General features: G+C 51.2%; 8 protein-coding genes across 8 annotated transcripts; 4 read left to right on the forward strand and 4 right to left on the reverse strand.

The window, feature by feature from the left end:
* Positions 1-757: 757 nt before the first annotated feature.
* BO66DRAFT_396383 (uncharacterized protein) lies at positions 758-3,057 on the forward strand. Its single transcript, XM_025648455.1, has one exon. It carries the CDS (start codon positions 1,197-1,199, stop codon positions 2,706-2,708), a length of 1,512 nt encoding a protein of 503 aa, XP_025497999.1. The 5' UTR covers positions 758-1,196; the 3' UTR covers positions 2,709-3,057.
* Positions 3,058-4,165: 1,108 nt separating this feature from the next.
* On the reverse strand, positions 4,166-7,171 carry BO66DRAFT_246094 (putative TBC domain protein). The gene is made up of 2 exons (XM_025642907.1): positions 4,846-7,171; positions 4,166-4,785 (listed from the first exon to the last, which is right to left on the reverse strand). The coding sequence occupies exons 1-2, from the start codon at positions 6,979-6,981 to the stop codon at positions 4,408-4,410; spliced, it is 2,514 nt and encodes an 837-aa protein (XP_025498000.1). The 5' UTR covers positions 6,982-7,171; the 3' UTR covers positions 4,166-4,407.
* Positions 7,172-8,620: 1,449 nt separating this feature from the next.
* BO66DRAFT_396385 (Mo25 family protein) lies at positions 8,621-10,700 on the reverse strand. Its single transcript, XM_025648456.1, has 5 exons — positions 10,404-10,700; positions 10,246-10,297; positions 9,663-10,144; positions 9,331-9,603; positions 8,621-9,267 (listed from the first exon to the last, which is right to left on the reverse strand). The coding sequence occupies exons 1-5, from the start codon at positions 10,506-10,508 to the stop codon at positions 9,028-9,030; spliced, it is 1,152 nt and encodes a 383-aa protein (XP_025498001.1). The 5' UTR covers positions 10,509-10,700; the 3' UTR covers positions 8,621-9,027.
* Positions 10,701-10,927: 227 nt separating this feature from the next.
* Positions 10,928-13,115, forward strand: BO66DRAFT_432869 (protein arginine methyltransferase RmtB). Its single transcript, XM_025650667.1, has 4 exons — positions 10,928-11,390; positions 11,521-11,934; positions 11,997-12,234; positions 12,291-13,115. Exons 1-4 carry the CDS (start codon positions 11,153-11,155, stop codon positions 13,036-13,038), a joined length of 1,638 nt encoding a protein of 545 aa, XP_025498002.1. The 5' UTR covers positions 10,928-11,152; the 3' UTR covers positions 13,039-13,115.
* A 230-nt stretch (positions 13,116-13,345) lies between these two features.
* On the reverse strand, positions 13,346-14,434 carry BO66DRAFT_432870 (uncharacterized protein; the record flags this gene model as incomplete). The annotated part of the gene is made up of 3 exons (XM_025650668.1): positions 14,372-14,434; positions 13,423-14,302; positions 13,346-13,390 (listed from the first exon to the last, which is right to left on the reverse strand). The coding sequence occupies exons 1-3, from the start codon at positions 14,377-14,379 to the stop codon at positions 13,346-13,348; spliced, it is 933 nt and encodes a 310-aa protein (XP_025498003.1). The 5' UTR covers positions 14,380-14,434.
* Positions 14,435-14,559: 125 nt separating this feature from the next.
* Positions 14,560-17,511, forward strand: BO66DRAFT_361540 (AAA family ATPase SEC18). The gene is made up of 4 exons (XM_025645042.1): positions 14,560-14,931; positions 14,998-15,147; positions 15,201-15,513; positions 15,569-17,511. The coding sequence occupies exons 1-4, from the start codon at positions 14,822-14,824 to the stop codon at positions 17,438-17,440; spliced, it is 2,445 nt and encodes an 814-aa protein (XP_025498004.1). The 5' UTR covers positions 14,560-14,821; the 3' UTR covers positions 17,441-17,511.
* A 330-nt stretch (positions 17,512-17,841) lies between these two features.
* BO66DRAFT_386026 (uncharacterized protein) lies at positions 17,842-19,242 on the forward strand (the record flags this gene model as incomplete). The annotated part of the gene is made up of 4 exons (XM_025646167.1): positions 17,842-18,277; positions 18,370-18,467; positions 18,777-19,015; positions 19,088-19,242. Coding segments are annotated over 4 exons (774 nt in total). The 3' UTR covers positions 19,089-19,242.
* Positions 19,243-20,932: 1,690 nt separating this feature from the next.
* BO66DRAFT_361545 (KxDL motif-containing protein) lies at positions 20,933-22,472 on the reverse strand. Its single transcript, XM_025645043.1, has 3 exons — positions 21,814-22,472; positions 21,536-21,688; positions 20,933-21,303 (listed from the first exon to the last, which is right to left on the reverse strand). Exons 1-3 carry the CDS (start codon positions 22,119-22,121, stop codon positions 21,222-21,224), a joined length of 543 nt encoding a protein of 180 aa, XP_025498006.1. The 5' UTR covers positions 22,122-22,472; the 3' UTR covers positions 20,933-21,221.
* Between the last annotated feature and the right edge of the window lie 995 nt (positions 22,473-23,467).

Below are 23,467 nucleotides of genomic sequence, written 5' to 3' on the forward strand. Positions count from 1 at the left end.
TATGACATGCCAAGCGGTCCCTTGGGAAGCGGCTTGCGTAAGGCCGTCAGATTGAGTAGTAAAGGGGAGATGGGGATGGACAGTGGAGTTACTGAAACGGGCCCGACCGGTTTACAGAGAGATTTGCCCAATCTAGACGAGGCACGCCGAGATACTAGTAACTTGAAGAGAAAAGCGCATGTCTCGAATGGGCGGAAATCGGATAGGGTTCATAGGTTTGCACAGGGGAAAACCCGAAAAGAGCAGCGGAGCAGGAAAGCCTGGAGCAGTGTTATGGGGGATGACGAGTCGCACCGGGCGGTTCGTCGTCAGCAAATCTGGCCGCTAGTCTCTTTGCAGCGCTGGGAACTCCACTGTCAACCGTTTACTTTATATAATGTGTTGGAGGTGAAGAATCAGTAATCTACTAGCCTCACCCCAGTTCCCGCCTCTATCTCCTTCCTTCTCCTCCTCCTCTTTCTTTCCTTCCTTTTTTCTTTTCCTCTTCTCCTTCTCAGACTCCGAAATTCTATTATCGCTTCCCATCCCGCATTTCTCAGGCATCAACCAATTTACGGCCAACATCTTAAGGCATCGATATCCGGGGACTGTCTCTTCCCGATCTGGTTAGTCTACGCGGGGACCAGCCCTGTTTGGGTAAGTGTGTCTTTCCCGTTTGGGGGTTATCCTGTTTGGGCGATGATTGAGTCTGCATTATTATGATTATTGTCTCCAGCTCCAGGCTTCGTCTTCTTCCTTCTCCTCGTCTTCACTGTTCGTTACTGATGCTATCTGTCTTCTTGCTTTGCTTTCGCATCTTGCTGTTTTCTCTCCTTTTAGCATCCTTGCAGCCTTGCAATTGAATGCTCCATTGCTGGTTCCGTTGCTTCATCTCTCCTCTGATCCTCGACCTATCCCATATATCTCCTTTCACCTGCTCCGGTCTCTTTCTACCTCTCTACTCTCCCAGCCAGGCAGACGATGCTGTCGTGCTTCGCCCTCACTGCTCCCCACCTCCCTCTTCCTTCTTGAACTTGTCGGGTGCTGTGAGCTGGGTGTTGTTGCAAGCTTCTATTTGACAGCTGTTTCGACCTGCGTGCTTATCGGTGCTGCCTATCGACCTCCACTCGAAGCTCGGTTCAAGCTTATAGCACCCTTTGCTCGCTGCTCATTTCCTTCCCTGTTCTTACTGCTGCAGCGGCGCTGTTACTGGAAGGATGCTGCTCACACTTAAGCCTTCGTCGCAGAACGGGGTCAAAGGGCCCCATGACTACGCCATCGTTCGCCAGTCCGTTCCTACCCCACGGTCTTCCCCACCTCCAGTGTCAGATCTGTCAGCGACCACAGCGCCTTCGAGATCGTCTGCAGACAAGCCCATGGACAATTCTCGTAGCGGACTGCCGCCCCCGGCCTCCCTAACTCTACCGCCGCCAAACCTAGGCTTCGCAAGTGGCACTGGCCCCGCCAATGCAATGAATCAAACCCTCCCGCCGCCTCCAAGTCAATGGCAGAGCTCCGATGACTCCATGCGCCACTGGCTCCAAGCCAAGGCCGAGGAGGATCGAAGGAAGCAGGAAGAAGAGAAAACACGCCAAGAGTCTCTGCGACTGGAGCAGCGGAGGCTCGAACAGAGCATGCTGCGCGATGCGTTGCAGGCCGGAATTCCGCCGCACCTCATTCCGCTGATCTTCGCGGGTATCAGTCCCGGCGGGCTGCCCCCCTCCATTCTTGAGATGGTTCAACAACACATGGCCCAATCGGTTCCCGCCCGGGCATCGGCTCCTACGATGCCGGTCATGCCACATGCACCGACTCAGGCCCAACGACGGCCATCGCACGTTCGACGTGACTCCCGCACGCTTCCCCTGAACCCTTACACCGCCCCCTCGGTCCCAGCGCAGGCTGTGCCCCCTCCGGGCATTCTGCTGTCTCAACCTTTGCACTCCGTAGGTGCGCCCCCGACTGTACAGCCGCCGCCGGTCACAAACGGTGCTGTCGATACTCGACTGCCCCCGTCCGTTCCGCGGATGCCTCCGAGCGAGCCGCAGCTCCAGCATCCTCCACCTCCTCCTATTAACCTCAGTCATGTGCACTACGCTCCAGGGTCTTCCATACCTTTCACACAGTCGGCAGTGAGCAAGTCAGATTCTATCTCTCGCCCTTCTCCACCATCTCTGTATTTCCATCATTGGGTGCCACCAGGACAGCCGCAGGCCAACCAACTGGGAGCGCGAACTCGCCAGGAGTCTCCTGGGGCGACGCAGGGACCACGCCGGGTTGACTCCCACAGTTCTCCCGGACTAAAGAGAAAAGCTAGCGGTCCTCATATTCCTGCTCCGATGCCCTCATCGAGGGGGTCGGAGCCCGTTCCTGGCGGTAGCAATGTTTATGCCTCCCGACCGGGGTCACCGACGGGTAGAGGACCTCGCCCGATGATGTCGACTGAGGCATTGTCGACTTATGACCTTCATGCGGCGAATTCGAGACCTGACCGCCCTAGTCGTGGCCCCAGCCCCGACCCGATCACCGAAAACCCGAAATCGGATCCGCACCGTGAGGAGCATGCTCCTGCTGTAGATGATTCGTCCGGAGCGGAACCTTCTTCAATTAGACCTCCAGACGTACGGCCAGACGCAGCCGCTGAAAGTACATTACCAGATCCAGGATCAACGAGGAATCCTGGCTCACCTGTCGTCACGAGGTCAAGTGAACCCGAACGACCCAACTAATCCCGTCCCAGGAAGACTAGCCACCCGTCGTCGTCATGGGTGACTTGACATCTTCCCCATACATCCTGTAATATTGCTGTGGTCTATCTAATTTTCATGCTGATATCTCATTGGGAAGCGACTTGTATATTCTCTGCATCCGGAGCCTATCGTGTCCATCGGGAAAGATGAGTTTTATGATACCAAAGACTAGAAACGGCCTTTCTTTTTTCTTTCTTCTTTCTTCCCGATCGCTGTCCCATTTTCCCCGCCTTGAGCCATTCTGTACACTGCTTGTAGCGTCCTCTCGGCCGTACCTTTTCAATTCCGCGGCGTCTTCTCACTCTTTCCCCTTAAGGTCGGAATATGATGTGACCCATGCCGTCATACGCACATGTGACATTCAGGGACCGTAAAGAGCGCATAGGGTAAGTATACTACTCATAATCTACTCGTTGCTATCCTGCCGTAGGACTTGACCAGGCACATCGGGTACAATAGGGTACCAGGGAACCTGGCGCGTAAGTCTAGCGCGCAGCACGACTTGAACCGTTACTTATTTGTCCCACGAGATGGGTATATAGAATACGGCAGACGAGACGGATATTTACGTCCTTGGTGTAGAGGTCGGAAGTATATTCAGGATGATCAAAGGGAATGTATGCAAGAGCGAGAGAGAGAGAGAGACCATGTACAGTACGGTGCCGGTGCTTGAGCCATTCACCCTACCACAGATAAGTTGATTCGGGAGTCACGGCCAATCATGCAAACCATGCAAACCATGCAAATTAAGCAACATCTGACAGGAGGGGACAATAAGTCGACGAAGGCACACCGAGAGGGAAGTGCCGCCGGGGTTCAAGTTGATTCCTTGACTCGCTGAGTCCCGAAGTTTTGAGAATACAGATGAAAAAAAAGAAGCTGGAGATATCTAGGACGCGAGGGAGGTTGGATGGTATATTATGACAGCGTTGGAATTATGTATGTATGTATGTATATAGATAGGTAAGGCAGGGTGATTAGTATCCATGGAGGGTTCGGGGAGGACATAAGGAAAGAATGATAAGCGAGGCGCAGATGGTACAGAGTAGTAGTAGTAGTGACATGGTAACGAAAGGGTGGAATGTATAGCAGAGAAAGACATTTATGGGAAAAGAAATGATAGAGAGTGATGTGTGAATGTAGAGATTGATGCGGTTGGGTCGAGGGATCCAGTGGTGAGAATGAGAGGTTCATTCAGTGTCAGTGTGTGTGCAAACAGCTCCTGCGAGAAGTAGGCTGTCTTTGAAAAGGGATAGCATGTCCAGTGAGTGCTGGGACGGGCGGGGTTGACCTTCCGGGGGAGATAAGGAAAAAGAAATGAGCCGAGGGCGGATTTGCTTTATAAAGTCACGGCAGAGGTGATGCCGTCATCTGAGTGAGCTCTGGAAGCGGAAGAAACAGCGGGCAAAGGAGGGATCGAAGGGGAAAACAGGGATAGATGCGATTAATTGCACAACGACTTTTCTTTCATCATCAAGAATCGTCCGCTTGAGTCGTAAGAGAATTATAAGGGGACTTCCATCCGAGGCCAATGGGTAGCAGCCATGCTACCCTTAACTCAAGGAAGAAACCTAGACATTAGATTAGGTTTTAAAACAGTGATTGTAAAGGTCGGATTGGTGGGGACATAAGCCACCGGGTCATCGTATCTGCAACTCGCAGATTTCACAGATGAGGCTTAAGATGATTTCTTTCGGCGATGCACTTTCCACTCCGTTTTGGCAACACGCATGAACAATTCCACATCCTTAATGGGGACCCAGCTGGTGAGGACCTTCATCGTATTTTCGAAATCGGACTCGAGGACGATATCACGCATACCATCGATGAGGGCTGCCGAGGTAGCATGGAGCACATCCAAACCGTTGCCAAATGCACTGACATGAGCCTTCTTACCGCTTTTAATGGAAGACCCACTCGCAGTAAGATCCTCTGCGTCGCCGAGCAGCATGAATACATCCCATACCCGAAGCTGCGCAGGAAATGGGATGGAATAGTTGAAAAGAGTGAGATACCAGCGAGTACCGTACGCTGTAGGTGGAATTCCAAGCTCATTCTGTGATGGGTATTGCATTAGCATAGCGCGCGGGGCGACAGAGACGTATACGCCACTTACCAATTTTGCAGCAACCTCTCCTTTCTCCAGCCATTCTCGTTCGAAGTCGCTCAAAGCCTCCATGAGGCCCGCAAAGCCGGATTGATATAGCCGCTCCAGGCCCCGCAGTTGCCAGAGTCGAACAAGCATGATAAATGCATGTTCTTCGTCGTAGTATGCCAGCAGCGTGGCAGCAAGGGCTGCCATGCCCTGGACGTAGCCTGTATCCGGAAAATAGAGAGACATCGCATGCAGCACGCGGAACAGCAGCCGCTGTCCGCCACGATAGCGGCGACGAAACATAATGTGGCTGGTTATTGTTCTGGGGACATCAATATCGATCTGGACATCATCCGGGGAAGACATTAATTGGTATTCATTGAATGCCTCAATAAGCTCTTCTTTTGATGGACTGTCGCTGTGCAGCTTGGCGCTTGCTTCCAGGAAGGCATACCAAGCGGTAGCTCGCCATCGGTCAGGTATGCCTTTCCATGTCCGTTCGATCAGCTTCGAACTGGTGGTATCGAACTCGAATGTCATGCCGCCTCCATCGCTACTTCTTATCGGCTTGGCCATCTTCGTCCACTTGTCTTCCCTCTCCCATTCCTTCTTCCTTGCTGCGCGCGCAGCGGCTGAGTCTTGTCGATCCCCGGGTGCGATGGCGTTTGTGGGTAGCGTGAGCATGTCGCCCGCCTCGTCCTTGACACGACGAGTCCGGTTGTGAGGAAGATGGTTGGCTGCCCGACGAAACCGTGTGGTGGAACGCCGTAACGGTGAACTGTAGGTACTTTGAGAAGACGATGGACGAATTGACGGCTCGGATAGTTTTCGAGTCGGAGATCGGCCAGTAAAGGAGCGATGATTGGGACCTATTGCCGAAGGCGGGCGCATAGAATACTTGCGCCGTGGGGTTTCAGAGGCAAGAAGCAGGCTTGTAGAGACGCGTTGAATGGGACTAGGATCGATGCCTTCATTGGAATTAGACGTCGGGGACCGAATGAACCCGTATCGGTCCACATCGCCAGCTTTGATGTTCTGCCAATATTCAATGCCTCCCGCAAGCTCGTGTGCTTCTCGCTTGAATCCGGGGACACCGTCCGTCCCGAGTGACGAAACTATACTTCGAGTATCCGTTCCGGACACGCTGGGTCCCGACAGACGCGAGCATTCCATGCTCGGGGGAGCTGTGTCTTCCCACAGAACGCCGTGCTCCGCGGCCATGGACCTTGCTACCTCCGAGTCCGTCACATTCTCGTCGCCCTTCTCATACATTAAGCGCACTCGTCGCGACAGCATGTCTTCATCTGCAGAGATGGCTCTGCTGGCAATAGCGCTGTGCCGCACCCTAAGCGTCGCTTGCGGTTTGGAGCGCCTCGTAGGGGAGTCCAAAGGTTCTTCGTCCGCGGCATGTAATTCCGGCGAAGTCATGGCTGGCAGAGCCGTATCGCTCTCGTCTTCCAGCACATGCTCCTGTAATCGTTGGTCGGCCCCTTCCATCTGCGCGATTCTTTGTTGTTTTGCCTCCGCCTGCTGGATTTGCTGTTGGAGCTGACGTCTTTCCTCTTCCTTGATGAGACTGCCACGCTTGGAAAACCTCATTGATTGCGGTCCTAGACCGTCGAGTGCGGCGTTCGGGATGTCCAAGGGGATTCCGTTGAACGGGGCTTGGATAGGAGGGACAGGCGGTGTGTCATCTTCATCCCGATCGAAATCCCCTGACTTTCTACCCCTTAAGCCACCCCATCTACGTTCCGACCAGCGCGACCCGGGACGAGATCCTGGGCGAGATCCTGGACGCGAACTGGGACGCGACGCCGTGTCATCAACAATAATGCTGGGTATACTGCCCAATGACCGCAAGCTCACAGTCGAAGCCCCGGCAGCTGGTAGGCTGGTTAACCTGTTTCTGCCACGTCTAGTGGTCCGTTGTGATAGGGCGGGTGGGGCTTGTTCAATGGGGGCACCGGAGGAGGTACTGGATGAATTCGATCGGTCCTCTGAACAGAAGGATTGATTACTCGGTTGGGGGAACGACGCAGATCGAAGTGTCACTGGGACTGTCGCAGCAACAGTCTTATCGTAGGGGAGACTCTGGATTGCCGAGGTCGACTCGGACATCACGGCGGAAGGTACAGAAACGGGCCGGTTATTCACCATTATCCCGGCATGACTTTGCGCCCTATTATCTCTATTAATTTGTAGCGTTTTTTGTTCTTTTAGGAAAGATCTTGCAGCCGAAGCTGGGTATGTGTATGTGAATGTAGATGTGGTTGTGTTTGTGTTCGTGCACGTTAGCCAAGAGAGGCAGCGGCCGGCGGGGCGGTCGATTGATTGATTGATTGTATGTAGTATTCGAATTTGGATCGCAGATGAAGGAGCGGAGAGGGACTGAATTAGAACCGGAGGCGCAGTTGGAACTTCAATGGAATTGATGATTATAGAAATCGTATAAATAAAATAGAGATTAAGCTTATGAGACCTGAGGACGGGAAATGAGCGACAAACGGGGGGAAATCAGGTCTCTTGCGCGGTAAATCATGGCAGTCGGCAACAAAGCGACGGAGGAGAGAGAAGGAGTGAAATCTGGGGCGGGCGTTGCTTGCAGTTCCTGGAAGGATGCTTGGCGGCAGGACAAGCTTCAGCAATCCAGGGAGGAATCGAAAGTCGGGGGAGAAGGAGAGGGGGTGAAAAGAGGTGGAATTTCACGGAATGTGTGTGGCTAAAGGGGAGATAAACTCGCTGCGCTGCCCAGTGCTATCTGGGCTGCGTCGAGGGAGGATGGAACGGAATTATTAGCCAAGGGGGAAGAGGAGGGAAGGGAAAAAGGAAAAAAAAGGCCCTCAGCCAGTAAATAAGTAATAGTAAAAAGTAAAGAAGTAGTAGTCGAGCAATGCGCGCGCGCACTCGCTCACCTCTTGTTAGCTAGCGACACTACCTTATTCTGCAATGCTCGCCTCATTGAAGGAAAAAAAAAAAGGTAGCGCATTCAGCCAATACAGAGGAGGAGACCAAGAGAACAATGCGCACAGCAGGGTTGGCGCAAAAACCAGGGAGGAAGTAGAAGGAGATGGAGAAGGAAAAGAACAAACCTACTGGGAGGAGAGGAGATGCAAGAGAAGAAAGAGGAGGGCGGCGACGAGGAGGCCGATGATCCACTATACAATTTTTAGTCTGCTTTAACTCCTCGGGAAGGCCACGCAACTGTGGATCTTCACAGTTGATTTTGCGTGGTCCCGACCACAAACACTATTTCTGAATTGGATTGGATTGAATTGAATTGAAGCTGGTTGCAATGGGAATGAGAGGAGAATAGAGAACAAAGAAAGAGAAGAACAGCGGAGGCATTTAGTGGCTGATGGATGTTTTGATTGAACCTCTGCTTCACCACAACAACTATCATTGAGTCTATAGTTCACTCGACTTATTCCGTCGGGGGCGCACGCACCACCTCAGATCAAGCTTAGATCTACTCATATCTACAATATCTCATATCTCTCTGCCTTGAGTTAAAAGGGCTCCCCAGCTTCCTCTGCCGTGTCATCTCCTTGCGCAGCCACTGAAGTGTGTGTGTGTGCCTCTGGCTGGGCAAGAAAGGGAGAACAGAGGGATGTTGATATCCACTTTCTCCCACATCTTCTTCTCCCATCCCTTGGAAGTGAAAATCTTTTCCAACCAGCCAGGAGCTCCAGAATTGTCGCCATGTCTGTGATGCAATCAGCGGGTTCTAAGCTCCGATTTCTTCTTCCATTGAAGGTTCAGATCCACCTCAGTGGCTATAATATTTACTAGAACTCGGCTTCTTGCGGCAGGTCGCATCCTGCCTCAATGCAAGGATTCACTGCAGCCTTTATACATTAATCTCATCGCCCATCGCCCGCTCTGTCCATTGCCTCCTTCTGTCATCCGCCTTGCTCGTCATTTCCACATAGTCTTCCATAAATGACCCAACCGTTGTAACTCCGCCAAGGTCAGATGCCTGCTGACCTTCCATGCAAACACGACACAACCATAGCATACATTCAATGTATGCAGCCCTTCGCACCAAGCTCAAAGAGTTCACCAAAGAAGGGAGCGTAGATGCGGGGGCGGGGGGGAAGAAAAAAAAAACAAAAACAAAAACAAAAACAAAAAGACCCGGCAGGGGCCAAAGATTGTCCACAGCAAAAGATAAAGTGGTAGATGACAGGCCCACAATCTAACTGTTCAAGCCACGGCAGCTGTGTTGATGCCGGACCTGGACGGCTCACGGGTAGAGCGTGTTGGTTCAATCGGCTCATTGGGGAGAAGTTCAATCTGACGAACCAAGAAGCTCTTCTCATCTGTGAATTGATCATCTTCAGTCCGATCCTCCAGGAAGCGAGGTAAGAATCTCAAAAGGCGGTCACGGTTGTTAATAAGAATTCGCTGTACGGCTACAGATTTGTTTGGGTTCGCAACAAATACCTGCGATACATTCTTCGTCAGCATGCCGTCGTTCGTTGGCCAGGAGGGGCCGGTCTGCCTTACTTTGAACACGTGGAATCCTTCGTACTGGACCATCTTGCGATCGTCTCGCAGTAGCTTCATGCAGAGCTTCAGATTGTCACCGCTCTCCACATAGGACATCATGACATTGTAATTGGCCCGATCGAGCAAGATCTCGCCTAGAAGCTTGATGCTCTGCCGCTTGGTCACATATGAGCTGGAGTTCACAAGTACCTCGTTGAATTTCGCAAAGAACCGATCAAAGTTAGTCGACAAGTAGCCGGTTACTAGAGTTTTGTGGCGGGTCAATATGTCCTAAAGCGATCGTGTTAGTACTCTTGTTATCGCCAGCAGATTCGATAGACAATTGTTACCCGGAAGGTTGTGAAGGAATCGGCACTCAGCTCGAAACTGCCGCGGTCTATCCAGTAGAAAAAACGCCAAAAGATCCCAGTCCCATCTTGGGGGACGCCGGGCTGAACTTCTGTGAGTTTGATAGCTGGCTCTCCTTCGCCTGATTGATCATACAAGATGATAGCCGCGATGACGTCAAACTTCAAGGCTTCTCGCAGGATAATGCCGCATGGCATAGCACTTTCGCTGTGCTCATAACCCTTGCACAGCTCAATGATAACCTCGGGTCGGTTATGGACTATATAAGAGATGACCGGAGGGTCGTTTTGATTTGAGCTCGAACTGGCAGGCCTGAAACGAAGCATATGCGAAAAGATGGCCTGGGTGTCCTTTCGAGCTTCAAAGGGAAGGAGATGAAGACATCGAGCTAGGTCATAAAGCAGATCCTCCTGCAGAGCTGCATGAACTAAATTTTGAACCTGTTCAGGGGATACCTCGACATCTGCAAAGGACCACATCAGCCGGGGTTTCTGGAGACCCTAAAGAAGTATTTAGGTAGGAAAGGGTAACAAGCCCCGTGCAATTTCATGCAAGCACACGAACCTTGAGTACCTTGGACGATCAGTTTCATCTGAGAGAGTGGCTTTTCCGCATCCTACATGTTAGTGCAGTCAGCAAGCATTCGGGGTCGCGGAAGTCAGAACAGTCTGGCGCGAAACTGCTCTCGAGACCAGAGGAGGATACACAAATTGGAGACCAACCTTGGCAGTCGAGGGGTCCTCCCGAACCCGCGCCAGGGAGTCTTTAATTGTCCGAACAAGATCAGAAGGCTGACGGGATCGACCGCGGTTGAAGAAGAAGGCCATGCTTGATTGTTTGTATTGCCGGCGGAACCAAAACAGCGTCTGGGAGGGGAAGAAGAGCGGTCACTGTGCAGGGGGAACCGACTGCTCGGTTTTAGCTCGAGACAACAAAACCCAGAATTTGGTAAGAGTGCAAGGCTCGATATCGATAGTAAGAAGGCGATTCAATTGAAGAGGGAGTTTGTTGTGTTCGCAGAGTGGAGGAGGGGACTGTGAGTTGGAGATGGAGCTGAAGCTCTTCTGGAGGGAGGCGGTGACGCTTCTGTTGGCGGGGAAGCCGACCAAGCCTCAGGCTCCTCCGTGTTTGATTGACTCTTATCGCCGTTCTGGCCCCCCTGATAATAAACAGGCAGGCGGGGCACCAAATGCCCGTCCCGCTCTTTTTCGATTTTTCGATTTTTCGATTTTTTTTTCGACGGTTTGTCTTTTCCGGCCGCCGCAAGCAAACTGGAAATTTGTACCCCTCACCTCATTCTCAGTTGACACTTCTCCAACTCGCCCTTTTCAGCTCTTTTTCTGTATCACGGATTCGTGATTTGCTAAGAGCGCAATCAACCCAGGTTCTGGAAAATTAAATTCCAAACAATCTGATTTTATACCCGTCGAGCCATCCGCGCAAACTATTGCAATACCCCGCAATTATCGCCATGTCTGCTTCGGCTTTTGCATCGCAGCGTGTCCCCGTCGAGGACGACGTGCGCTCTCATTCCTCTGAGGAGTCCGACATCAGCAATGAGGAAGGATGGGAAGATGTCGAGCCCGATGACGAGACCCAGCCAGTTGTCGGCCTATTCTCCGACAAAGTCTACCCCGACGTGCTGTCCATGTTGAAAGAGACCAAAGACAAGCACAACTTTGACCTGCGAGGGATTCGGAAGGAGTTCGGTGCGTTCTCACTTGATATGCATTGGCACTGCGTTGAATCCCTGATTGTGGAGATGTAGAAGCCTGGATGTGGAATGGCTCTTAGGCTCTGAGTGTGACACGGCTAACTATTACTTCATTCGCAATACAGACTTGGACTTTTTGGGCACTATCAAGCTGGTCAACTACATCCGTTCCCAGGTCAAGCAGGGCAACATGTCGCCCGATGTCTCCTCCAAGGATAAGTTTGACGACGAGCTCTACTTGATGCCGGTCCTGGAGGATGATGCTCTACTGTACAGCTTGGATGACATTGATGAAGAAGCCCCAGATGCTGCAGGGGAGACGGACGCCGAGAGGCGAGTAATTGAGCTGCAGGAGGACCTTGAGCGCCTCCAGACACAATTTTCCGAATATCGAGACGCGGTCCAGAAGTCAATGGAAGAACAACTTTCCAAGGAGGATGAGAAACTCAAAACCAGCCCCAATGCTCCTAGTGCACGACGAACTACCAGCAAGATTGATGAGGCTGATGCGGATTACTTCGTTTCCTACTCATACAATGGTACAGTCTTCGAAATCCAGGTATCTCAATATGCCATCTCCCCCTAACAAAATAATTGCCAGGCATTCACGAGTCCATGCTTAAAGACACTGTTCGCACTGAAGCCTACCGGGACTTCATCTACGAGAACAAGCATGTTTTCAAGGATAAGGTTGTCCTGGACGTAGGTTGCGGAACCGGAATTCTGTCCATGTTCTGCGCCAAGGCTGGGGCTCGCAAGGTCATCTCCGTTGACAACTCGAACATCATCGATAGAGCCAAGGAGATCATCTATGAGAACGGCTTCGGGGACATCATAACGTAAGTGTTCGCCTTCATCTACTGCGACAGACACGAGCTAATATTTGAGAATACAGGTGCATCCGTGGCAAGATCGAGGAAGTTACACTGCCCGTCCCGCAAGTGGATATCATCGTCTCTGAGTGGATGGGTTACGGTCTTCTTTTTGAGGCCATGTTCGACTCGGTAATCTATGCTCGGGACCGCTACCTTGCCCCCGGAGGTCTCATGGCTCCTTCGCATGCTACCCTTCGCATCGCCCCATTCGCGGACTCCGAATTCATTTCGTCGCACATCACATTCTGGAAGAGTGTCTACGGTTTCAACATGAAGAGCATGCTTACCGGTATCTACGATGAGGCGCTTGTTCGAAGTGTACCGCCGTCATCGATCCCCGGAGATTCCGATGTCTTCCTGCCTCTTCCGCTGCATACCATCACAGTTGAAGAACTGTCCTTCTTGAAGGAGTTCAAGGTCACTCTCAACGAAGACATTGATGCGCTTGATGGTTTCGCTATCTGGTTCGACATCTTCTTCATGCCTTCCAGGGACTCCCCCCTTGCGGACGATGCACTCCCCTCTGATATGCAGAAGAAGGGCATTGTTGCTTTTACCACCGGGCCTCACGGTACTGAAACACACTGGCAGCAAACCATCTGCCTCATCGATCAGGAGAAGAAGAAGGCTGCTCCCCTTAAGAAAGGCCAAACGATCACTGGTAAGGTCGGTTACCAGAAGAAGGAGGCAGGATCTCGGTCATTGGACATCAGTATTGAGTGGGATACTGAAAATGAGAAGGGCTCTCAGCTGTGGAGTTTGCAGTGAGCTAAACACGCATGGTGGTCATCGTTCTATGAAATACCATAGATCTCAATCTCAAAAATCTCTTCAGTGCGATAAAGAATAATAGACTTGTGTTTGCGTTGGTCACGAAGACTTCCGAGCTTGAACACGGTGACTTTTCTATCGTAACTGGCTGTAAAAGATGCTGGGAGAAGAGTTGCCCTCACCATAATCGTATAATGACGAGTAATATGCACATTGCTCGTATTGTGAATGCTCTAATTCATCTCACTCGAGTTTTGATTCCGCCCGTCTATGGCGGTCATGGCGACGAGAATGAGAGTCTGACTTAGGCTGTGAATGTCGATGACGCGAGCGATCTCGGCTTCCGTCCCTGCGATCATGATGTCGACGGGAGCTTCTTACATGATGTTTCCGACGGCTGTCTGAAGAAGCATCAAGCCTGAAGCCCTCAAGGCTATCTAGCGACAGTGACCGTCTTCTCCGGTGATGCGACCGGCGCCTTTCCGTGGATTTCATTTCCTCAAGCTCTCGTTTTCGTTCCTCGTTCCATCTATTCCTTTCGCGCTCAACGGACCGGAGCTGTTGCACACCTTTCTTCATCGCTGCTAGAGGGTCGTTGGCATCCAACCTAGCCTTTTCCCGTTCTCTCCTTCGAGGATCCTCATTGCCCCAGACATCCTTGCTTGGCATGGATTCTGATGGTTGTGTATTATTTCGGGAAGATGAATACCAGGGGTTTTGATTGACCGATTGCCGGAAACCCGCTGCATTGGAGAAGCGCATTGTGTATTGATCTTCGAGTCTTCGTTGCTTCTCAGCAGATTCCTTCTCAGCTTCCGTGTTCTTCTCGACTGGTTTGCGGGCTTTTCCCTGAGGAAACAAGTCAATGTGCCCGGAGCTATCGTGAAGGGGTGCATCGCTTGAACGGACACGAGCCTGCTGGTCCTGGGTGGCTAGGGCTATCTTTGCATCCTCTTGGGCCAATCTGATATCTCTGTCCGTGTCGTTCTCCCCAGCCAGTCGTCTTCTTTTCCTGCGCCTCGCCGCATCTTCCGAGTAAGACTTGTGTTTGTTGGCAAAAGAGTCAGAAGGCTCCGGCGGCGGTGGAGGGGGGGTCGAGGGTCGTTCTCCGCGCAGTATTTGGATTCTTCGCTCGGCATCGACCTCCTGCATGCGACGCTCCTCTTCTTCCTCCCGAGCTTTGGCCTGCGCCTCGTCGCGCCGGACGCGAGCGATGTTCTCTGTGTTGTAGACGTTCCATGACTTCTTGCCGAGGAGGTGTCTGGATCATGAGGATTCAAATTAGTGTTGGCAACCCAAAAATGAAGAGAAACGAGGATGAAAGACTCACAGCGGCATCTTGGTTCGATGAGCAAGTGTATTTACTGAATTGGGAAGATGGATTGCTCGAGCACAAGAGTCGTCATAGAGATCGGCGAAAACGGAAGTCCGCCGGGCCGATGGACTAAGCAACGGTACCTTAACTGGCGGTTAACTACGTCCATGTGTCGCTAAAGGAGCTCCCTCCAACTTACAACCGCCACTTCTACCACTCTCATTCCCTCATACTTGATAATCTCCCACCGTACAAACACTTTACTTTGCAGTCAGCTGTTCAAGGTCATTCTTCACTTTGTCTATACCATTGAAACTTCATTCTATATTAGTTGAACTTGTGCCACAGCTGCCGGCAGCATCACTCTAATCGCCCCTCCCCCGCGCTCAACTGCACAGTCAGCCATTGCCCACTTCTATATCCCGTCTGCTGTCTGCGCAATAACTCTTACATTCTTGAGCAAACATGTTTAATCGCAATAATTACCCTTCTGTGCCCAACCCTTTCGGCTCTCGCCCCTCGCGTGGAGACGGCTACCCGGCCCCTAACCAGCCGGGTGGATATCCTGCTGCAGGGTACGCATATAAAAAACGCAAGGCTTTCTTTCGAATAATGACTTGCTAACTCATACTATCTATTAGTCCCGGAGGATACGGAGCCCCACCGCAGTCTATGGGCAGACCTAGCCCATCACACATGCCGCCACGGAGTGAGAAGCCCGCCAGCTCCGGTCAAACATGGACACTACGGCCTGCAAAGAGCCCGGACAATGTGTATACCTTTGGAAATCTGTATGACTTGAGCCAATCCGAGGTCAAGTCCTACCTTCTGACAGTTTTCTTAGAGTCGCCGTTTCAACCCAGGACTTCCCTCCCTCTCGCGATGGACACGACCTTCTACTTCTCATCAACGACCTTTACGTTCTCTCTGCGCGTCCTCTGGATGGGTTCCCACCCGGTCATATCAGCATGTCGGATCCTCAGCGAACTTGGGCTGGTATCGCTTTCACGGACTCAGTGCAAGTGCAGATCTATGATCCCTTCGGCCAGGGTGGTCAGGCATACGTCGGATCAACCGATATCGAAGTAGGATTCGCTGGCAAGAAGAGGGTCGAGACTCCATATGACCAGGACGAGCTGGCCAGCGTCGTGATTAAGGTATATTTATTCCCACGTCCCAAATTAACTGTACTGCGGTCGCTGACAGAATTAGAATTTTGAAAACCAAATATTCGCACCCGGTCAAAAGATCCTGATGGATCACCGAAGCATCCCTCTTTTGTTGACAATCAAAACCGTTCAACGCGTTGATCTGTCCTCCGGCACCCCTGACCCCAATGGTGGACAGGTCGAGACCAGCCCTATTGCCAGAGGTATTCTTACAAGACACTCTCAAATCACCTTCTTCAAGGACGCTCGTACCGGTATCAATTTGAAGGCTTCAAACCGTCGGCCCGCCGCAAACTCTATCATTCAACCTGATTTCAAGTTCGAGAATATGGGCATCGGTGGTCTCGACTCAGAATTCAGCACTATCTTCCGTCGTGCCTTCGCGTCTCGAATCTTTCCCCCAGGGCTTGTTGAGAAATTGGGTCTTCAGCATGTAAAGGGTATTCTGCTCTATGGTCCACCTGGAACAGGTAAAACTCTGATTGCTCGGCAAATTGGAAAGATGTTGAACGCTAGAGAACCCAAGGTCATCAATGGACCAGAAGTGCTCAACAAGTACGTCGGTCAGTCTGAAGAGAATATCCGAAAACTCTTTGCGGATGCAGAGAAGGAGTATAAGGAGAAGGGTGAGGAGAGTGGCCTTCATATCATCATCTTCGATGAGCTTGATGCTGTCTGTAAGCAGCGTGGTAGTGGAGCAGGTGGCGGTACCGGGGTCGGAGATAGCGTGGTCAACCAGCTGCTCTCGAAGCTTGATGGTGTCGACCAGCTCAACAACATCCTACTCATCGGTATGACTAACCGCAAGGATATGATTGATGAAGCACTCCTGCGTCCTGGTCGTCTTGAGGTTCACATGGAAATCTCCCTTCCCGATGAGAAAGGCCGAGCTCAAATCCTCAAGATCCATACCCAGAAGATGCGCGACAACAGTGTGATGGACGATGATGTCGACCTGCCTGAACTGGCTCAGCTGACCAAGAACTTCTCTGGTGCTGAAATCGCTGGTCTTGTCAAGTCCGCATCTTCATTCGCGTTCTCTCGGCATATCAAAGTTGGCACGATGGCTAACGTTAGTGATGATGTTGTAAACATGAAGGTCAACCGTGCTGATTTCCACCACGCACTTGATGAAGTCAAACCGGCATTTGGTGTCTCGGAGGAAGAGCTGTCAGGTCGCATTCAATACGGCATTATCCACTTCTCCCCAGGCATTAATGAGATTCTTAAGGAAGGAGAGCTTTTCGTGAAACAAGTCAGCAATGCCGAGTCCTCGCCTCTGTTCTCTGTCTTGTTGCATGGCCCGACCGCAAGTGGAAAGACTGCTCTTGCTGCTCGAATCGCCATCGACTCCGGCTTTCCCTTCATCAAGTTGATCAGTCCCGAGGACATGGTCGGGTATAGTGAAATGGCCAAGATTCAGCACATCACCAAGATTTTCGACGATGCCTATAAAAGTCGTACGAGTGTTGTCGTTGTTGACAACATCGAGCGCCTTATTGAGTGGGTGCCTATTGGCCCTCGATTCAGCAACGCCATCTTGCAAACGTTAATGGTGTGCTTGAGAAAGCAACCTAGCAAGGGCCGACGCCTCCTGGTCCTGGCAACTACCACGGAGAGAGCTGTGTTGAAGCAGTTGGATGTGTACAACTCCTTCAATGCGGATATCATGGTTCCGAATGTTATGACATTCGAGGAGTTGAGATATATCCTTGAGAAATCCGAAGCTTTCGATGCGCAGGAGATTGAGCAAGCACTAGAGGGTCTCGATGACATCTCTGAACGCAAGACTATCGGCGTTGGTGTCAAGAAGGTGCTTTTGGGAATTGAAACAGCTAAGCAGGACGTTGATAAGGTAGGACGTTTTGTGCGTGTCATCAACCGTGCAATTCAGGAGGAACACACTTTTGCATAGAGTCAGCAGGAGCTATAGCCAATGAGACTGGTATATTTGTGTACAGTGAAGGTAGAATAATTCAAAGTGACAATTTTAATATAAGTCTAAAATTATTTCACCTTTCAGTCTGGAGGAAGATACTTGCAGCCTGGAGTTTATCTGGCCTTCCCTGCCATGTTTAAATTATTCACTTTCCTACTTATGCCGTGTGAGGAAACCACCACTTCACTACTCTCAATTTCTCTCACTTCTTCACATATTAGACCTCTAGCCACTGGTTCAAAACCCCCCACCCTCCATCATTTTTGGTATAACCTTACTTCAACACTTCGACAACCATTATTTTCATCAGTCCCCTCCACTTCCATCACCGATCCCCTCACAGAACCAGAAACAAGCGCATGTTACAGCAGTCCATCATGCCTTCCGCTGCTGTCCAACCCAAGCAAATCCTGAAGCGAGCACCGTCACAGAAGGAATATGAGTTTCTGCAAGAATGGGCTCCCGAGACTCTGAAGAACTACGAAGTGCCATCCCAACAGACCGTTCTTCGACCTCCTCAGGCTGCTCCGGTCAAAGAACAGGGAATACCCACTCACAGGCACTCTAGATTGCGCACCTCTTCCTTGTATGAAGATTGGAAAGCTCACGCTGCCTCCTCCCAGGGAGAGAACGCGAACAAGGAATGCACTCCTTCTCCCCACGCCCCGGCACAGAAGGTTGACCACTTGCCACATCCCGCGAGCTTGACAGCTGCTACGGTCGCTGCTGAGAAACCAATTCATTGTCTGCAGTCCAGAACAAACGCGAAGGGCTCCCAGCAGGTTTGTTCGAAGAGCAATACTCTCCATCCTCGTGAGTTCAAACAGTACTTTCAACATTCAGGAGGAAGTTCTACATGGCAGTATGTTCCTCTCTAACGCGTTGGCGATGGGTGCATGTTCTAGACCACTACGCTCAATCTACCGTCAGCGCTAGCAATCGATTCAACACTATTCATGCGGGTGATAGAAAGTTATCCAAATCGGTTGCTGATCCTGCCAATGTTCCGCACAAATCACAACAGAAATCACGTACTAGCTCCTCTAGTCCCACAACCCCAGAGGCCTCTATCTCTGTGCACAACTTTAAAAGCAGACCCGGTGAGGTTAACGAGCTGCACCACCCTCGCATCTCGAATTTGTCTGCAGGAAGAGCACCCAAGCCGGTGGAGACATCCAAGCCTGCGGAGACATCCAAGCATGCGGAGACATCCAAGCCTGCGGAGACATCCAAGCCTGCGAAAACATCCAAGCGCAGTGGTGAAAGCCAGCAGAAACAAAACCTCAATGGTCCGAGTCCCACCGCAGCTCAGACGCTCAAGCCTACTGAGCCCACCAAGAAAGCTGTCGAAAGCAGACAGAAGCCACGGACTGGGTCTGTTTGCTACACCGCGCCTAATGGCACCCGTTTTCCTCGTCACAATGACTTGCTCAAATGGTCAATCGGAGTCAAGAATCAACACAATGATCTAGTGATTTTCCTGCCTGTCTTTGTCGAGAGCCCATGGAAGGGCCTTAAACCTATTTTGACCACATGTGCTTCGCGGTACTGGTAGGTTATTCTCTACATCATTTGGAAGTTTATACTTTGTTTGATGATACGCTGCTAATCGACCACATACAGACGTGATTTCCGAAGCCTTCTAGCATCCCTAACAAGATTAGGAATGTCTGACCAACTATGAAGCTAGAATTCTGAGTTGGTTCATGTTCGTTTCCCAGTCTCGGATGGCATTATCACCCATGGTCACTGCAGCCCGAGGGAGCTAGCTATTTACTGACCTTAATTACGTGACGTTACGAATTCGAATCCTGTAAAGGCTTAAATGCAAGTCACAGAGAACAAGTATGCTATTCAATTTGGTGCCCTATTGATCAGATATCTTATCGCTCATGTTTATTGCTGTGTGCCGTCTGTTATGGCACTTTCTGTAGCGCAGATCAATCAGCTTTCTCATTGAACCTATACAGGCACAGTGAACATTTCAATCATCGGGTCAAGATATTGGGGAAATATCTAACGGCTGATAACAATTAATTTCCCTGACATCCAAAGAGAAATGAAATTTGTAGTCCTCGATAGGGGTGTTTGTCGAATAGGCTGAATCCGAAAGTAGTAATACCTCCTTCGTTTCAGGCTCAGCTTCTTTAGCCCCTGAACAAGGTAAGTAGCATGCCACTGAATCATCAACAGTCTACCTCTTAGTGGTTCCCAGATCAACATGCACACAATACACCTTCATGACTTCACATTTCATATCCTGAAACAGGACATTACCAGGATCCGGCTTCCAATCTAATCTTACGGAAGGGTTTTATCCGGGGGTTCATTTCCTCTAGTCCCACCACGGCCGACAACTTCGGATCGCCTCAGTAACGACCAACCAACTTCAGTGGTACAAGCAAGACATTGGGCTAGCATTACAAGAGTCAAAGGGCTTCATATGTCTGCGCTGCAGGAGTCAAGTACTGTTTAATATCTATCTATCTCTACGCAAACTGGCGACGTGGTCCTACACGCATCCAAGCCACCAGACCAGTCAGAGGGGCGTCTGCCACTGCTGTTCACTTCAAGAATCATTGGCGTGTTGGATTTGCTGATTGGACCGGACCGCTTTGGCTACGTGAGTCTCATGTTTGCCTGATTTGTCAGAAGGCAGACGTTCCCATTGAGTTGTCTATGAGGTAGGGTGCAAGCAATGCCACGCGACAAATGCACCGGAAACTACTGCACCCCTGGATCTTGGCTCTATAGTAACAGGCTCATAACTTCAAGTAAGCTCGGGTTCCTACACCAGTGAGACTGGACGCTAATTGTGATCTAACGCGTCAGGGGCAATCTCGGCTCATGCACTCGCTGCACATCATATGCACGGCATCTCACTTTCGGATCGATCCACCCAATGTGTGCGTACACTGTGGCTGGAAGCGCTGTGCCACAATGACAGCAGGCGACGCCTCCGTCCCCGAGCTCTTCGGCGAGTCTCTGCCTAAAGCGGCAAGGAAATCATCTCAGAACAGGGGGTGGAGCGGGGGCGGCCGAGCGTTTCCTGTCCGCTGGCGGAGTCGGCACAGCGGAACTGACCGGTCACACTGCTCCTCGCATCTCATCACAGAATCCAGGATGACTGGGGCGGAATTGCCAAGGTAAGGCTATGAGGTTCGTGTCCTCGATCTATCCATATCTTCATAGCATTCTTGGCGTCAGTCTTGCTGCTTCACTGGTATGCGTCTACCACATACCACCGAGGACCGTGCCCGTATCGTGACCCCAGGTGACCTGGACCTGGCACATGACTTGGCGCTTGTCGTCACAGGATGTGATGTGATGGGGAGTTTTCATTTTCCCCATGTCAATCTGAAACGTCGCGGCCGCACCTTCTTGCGCATCCGCAGTCTATTCGGAGCCATAGATCACGCATTCTTACCTCCCCCGCCCCTTTACCCGGAAATGCAACCAGTCGCGAATCTGCAAGAAAAATGAAGATATATTGCCGAATATGAAAATTCCCACCAAAGACCAGCAGGCCCAATATTACATTGCGCCGCCAACGGAACATCGACGACAGGGGTTATCCCAGAAACCCTCCCAGCTAAACGGTATCGCAAATCAAAAAAGTCCATCCCGAAATCAAGCACGCCAAATCCAAAACCCATAGAAGCCAATTTACCGGAAAGCCAGCTTTCGTGGTCTCGACGGGAGTGTTTGCCTCGCAAATTCGTCTCGGCCACTTCCCAACACGATCCCTTTTTGTCGCTCAGTTATCGTCGAAGGTGTATTTCTTGGCCGCACGCCGATACTCATCGGGATGAGCATGTTCAGCTTTGGCCTTCAAAGCACTTGTTTCGTTAGTCAGCATCTGAAGCTCTAGTATCGGTGTAGATCGTGCCTGCAAACTACACGCGGAAGATGTTTCAAGGGGACCAGTAGGACACTGAACGCTGCCAAGAACCATCTTGACGGCGGAGCGCGGCGGACGTCCGCGCAGCTGGCCAGCGGAGCGGAATCCGTTGACGACAGTCGCATACGGAGCAAGACGAAAAAATGTCAGGGAATGAGTTCGCAGCTTACTTGACGCGTTTCTGGGTCCATTCCAAATCCCGCTTGGTTTCTCGAGCGACTTTGATGCCATCGGCAAAACTGGCGCGCACGCCCTTTAGGCGCCTTTGTGCAAGAGCTTGCAGCTCGATCAGCTCGCGCTGCTTCGCATTCAACTGACCGGAACTGATGGGGTAAATTTTTAGCTTCCCTTCATTTTCGGAATCCCAGATTTATGCTGCCTGTTTCTAATTCTGTGGGTTTCAAGGGCAGCGAATCGGGGTTCGCTGCGGCGGGGTTTAGACACTCACGCTTGCGCCTGCATCGCCAATCCCTTATCCAATGGTGTTGGGTCAAACATATCCTGCATGCGATCATTCAAAACATCAACAACATCGACTCCAGAGTATGAGGCAGAGCTGGAGTCATAATCGCCGCCAATGCTTCCGGATGCATAACTGAATCCAGCGGAGGTACGGCTTCCTGCCGTGGTGCTGGCGTCGGAGATATCAGGAGGTGATCCCGACACTCGACCGACAGGATAAAGACTAGCCTGAGCTGGAGCCTTAGAGGGGACGTTGATGGGGAGAGCGGGAGACTGATAGTGGTGTGTCGCCATTGTGAAAAGAGGTTTGGAGCCGATGAAGGAGAATAGAACAGTGGGTTCAATGGCAAAGAAGGTTCAACGACTGATGCCTATCAAGGGGCTGGTATGTCAGAGGGCAGATACAAGAGAGTCGATGAATGACTCCGACGAGTTTAAGGGAAGCAGACGAGAGACTTGGAGAGATAGAAACGGAAGAAGGAACTGGCCCGGACAATGGAGGACGAGGAGAGGGCTTATATAGCCCTCCGCGGAGAGTCTTCCATCCGGCGGAATGAACTCTGATCAAAGGAAATGAGTCTTAGCAAGGCCATGAGGGGAAAGGGGGGGCTTGGGGATGGGCGAGATAGAGCCATTGGGCATTGGGATTGTCCGGGGAGGCATTTTCTCCCACCCCCCTCCTGCCTCTCACCCACCATCATCCCTCCACTTGTCGCCAATCCCAACCCCCCAATTCCGCCCGTCTTGCAGTTTCTGAACGCCAATTCGCTCCTTTTCCCGGAAGAACCCCGCTCTGGCTGAAAAGACGAAAAACTAGAAAGATTGCTGAATGGTCGGAGACTGGTCCAGCCCTCTGCATCCCTCCTCCACCCGGGCGACCTTCCCCGGTGTCCCGTGGCGAGACTATCGGTCATCCTGGGGGCTCTCGGACCTTTTTCCTCTTTCTCTCCTTGGGCTGCAATGGTCTGGCTGATACGACAAAGCTATAAGAGCAACAATGAGAAGCACTGCGAAGCTGATCCTGCAGTGTTCCGACTTTCATCTCCAGCGGAGCTACTGCTCCCCTTTCGAGCGCCACAGTATGTTCATGATCAAGAAACAAAATACGTGAGACCTTCAACTTCTCATCTAGACTCATTTGACTGTCAGATGCCGCAGGCCTTCTTTTCCGTTTGTGAGTGCGGCAAATTACCTCCCTTCTCCAAAGCTAGTCCTTTGTGAATATGCGCCACCGATATCAGGAGGCTGGGTGGCTGAGGTAAAGTGATTGCAGCAGCAGAGGTACAAGATCTATTCGGCAAAATGCAATGAGAAATGAGTGCCTACGGAGCTATCACAATTTGCGACATTCATTCGAGCTGTTTCGGTCATTACAGCCATATATTATCAAACTCAAGACGTGATTCATTTGTTCGAAGCTCGATCGAATCTGTCGTAACGAGGATATGACGTTCCGATGGCTTTGAGCTGCTAGGTCATCCCCTTTGGGAGGCTTGGGAGACTTGTTAGGGTAAGAAAGCTTGTCTCTTCCACTTCCGCTTTGTTGAAAGACTTTATCCGTGAACGGCCATATGAATGGTGACGTCTTGAATCAAAGACTGCAAGGCACAAAAAGTTGCAAGCGCAGTATATGGTGCGGG

This window comes from Aspergillus aculeatinus, assembly GCF_003184765.1.
Source record: "Aspergillus aculeatinus CBS 121060 unplaced genomic scaffold BO66scaffold_87, whole genome shotgun sequence".
Taxonomy (NCBI): domain Eukaryota; kingdom Fungi; phylum Ascomycota; class Eurotiomycetes; order Eurotiales; family Aspergillaceae; genus Aspergillus; species Aspergillus aculeatinus.

Bases quoted from the DNA above. Each gene is read 5' to 3' on its own strand.
- BO66DRAFT_396383 (XM_025648455.1), top strand. From the start codon at position 1,197: ATGCTGCTCACACTTAAGCCTTCGTCGCAGAACGGGGTCAAAGGGCCC.
- BO66DRAFT_246094 (XM_025642907.1), bottom strand. From the start codon at position 6,981: ATGGTGAATAACCGGCCCGTTTCTGTACCTTCCGCCGTGATGTCCGAG. The intron at 4,786-4,845 runs GTAAGTGGCGTA...TACCCATCACAG, and splicing joins GAGAGGTTGCTGCAAAATTG to AATGAGCTTGGAATTCCACC.
- BO66DRAFT_396385 (XM_025648456.1), bottom strand. From the start codon at position 10,508: ATGGCCTTCTTCTTCAACCGCGGTCGATCCCGTCAGCCTTCTGATCTT. The intron at 10,298-10,403 runs GTTGGTCTCCAA...ACTAACATGTAG, and splicing joins AGGACCCCTCGACTGCCAAG to GATGCGGAAAAGCCACTCTC. The intron at 10,145-10,245 runs GTTCGTGTGCTT...GGTCCTTTGCAG, and splicing joins GATCGTCCAAGGTACTCAAG to ATGTCGAGGTATCCCCTGAA.
- BO66DRAFT_432869 (XM_025650667.1), top strand. From the start codon at position 11,153: ATGTCTGCTTCGGCTTTTGCATCGCAGCGTGTCCCCGTCGAGGACGAC. The intron at 11,935-11,996 runs GTACAGTCTTCG...AATAATTGCCAG, and splicing joins CGTTTCCTACTCATACAATG to GCATTCACGAGTCCATGCTT. The intron at 12,235-12,290 runs GTAAGTGTTCGC...TTGAGAATACAG, and splicing joins GGCTTCGGGGACATCATAAC to GTGCATCCGTGGCAAGATCG.
- BO66DRAFT_361540 (XM_025645042.1), top strand. From the start codon at position 14,822: ATGTTTAATCGCAATAATTACCCTTCTGTGCCCAACCCTTTCGGCTCT. The intron at 14,932-14,997 runs GTACGCATATAA...ACTATCTATTAG, and splicing joins GGTGGATATCCTGCTGCAGG to TCCCGGAGGATACGGAGCCC. The intron at 15,514-15,568 runs GTATATTTATTC...TGACAGAATTAG, and splicing joins TGGCCAGCGTCGTGATTAAG to AATTTTGAAAACCAAATATT.
- BO66DRAFT_361545 (XM_025645043.1), bottom strand. From the start codon at position 22,121: ATGGCGACACACCACTATCAGTCTCCCGCTCTCCCCATCAACGTCCCC. The intron at 21,689-21,813 runs GTGAGTGTCTAA...TTACCCCATCAG, and splicing joins TTGGCGATGCAGGCGCAAGC to TTCCGGTCAGTTGAATGCGA. The intron at 21,304-21,535 runs GTAAGCTGCGAA...TAACGAAACAAG, and splicing joins TGGACCCAGAAACGCGTCAA to TGCTTTGAAGGCCAAAGCTG.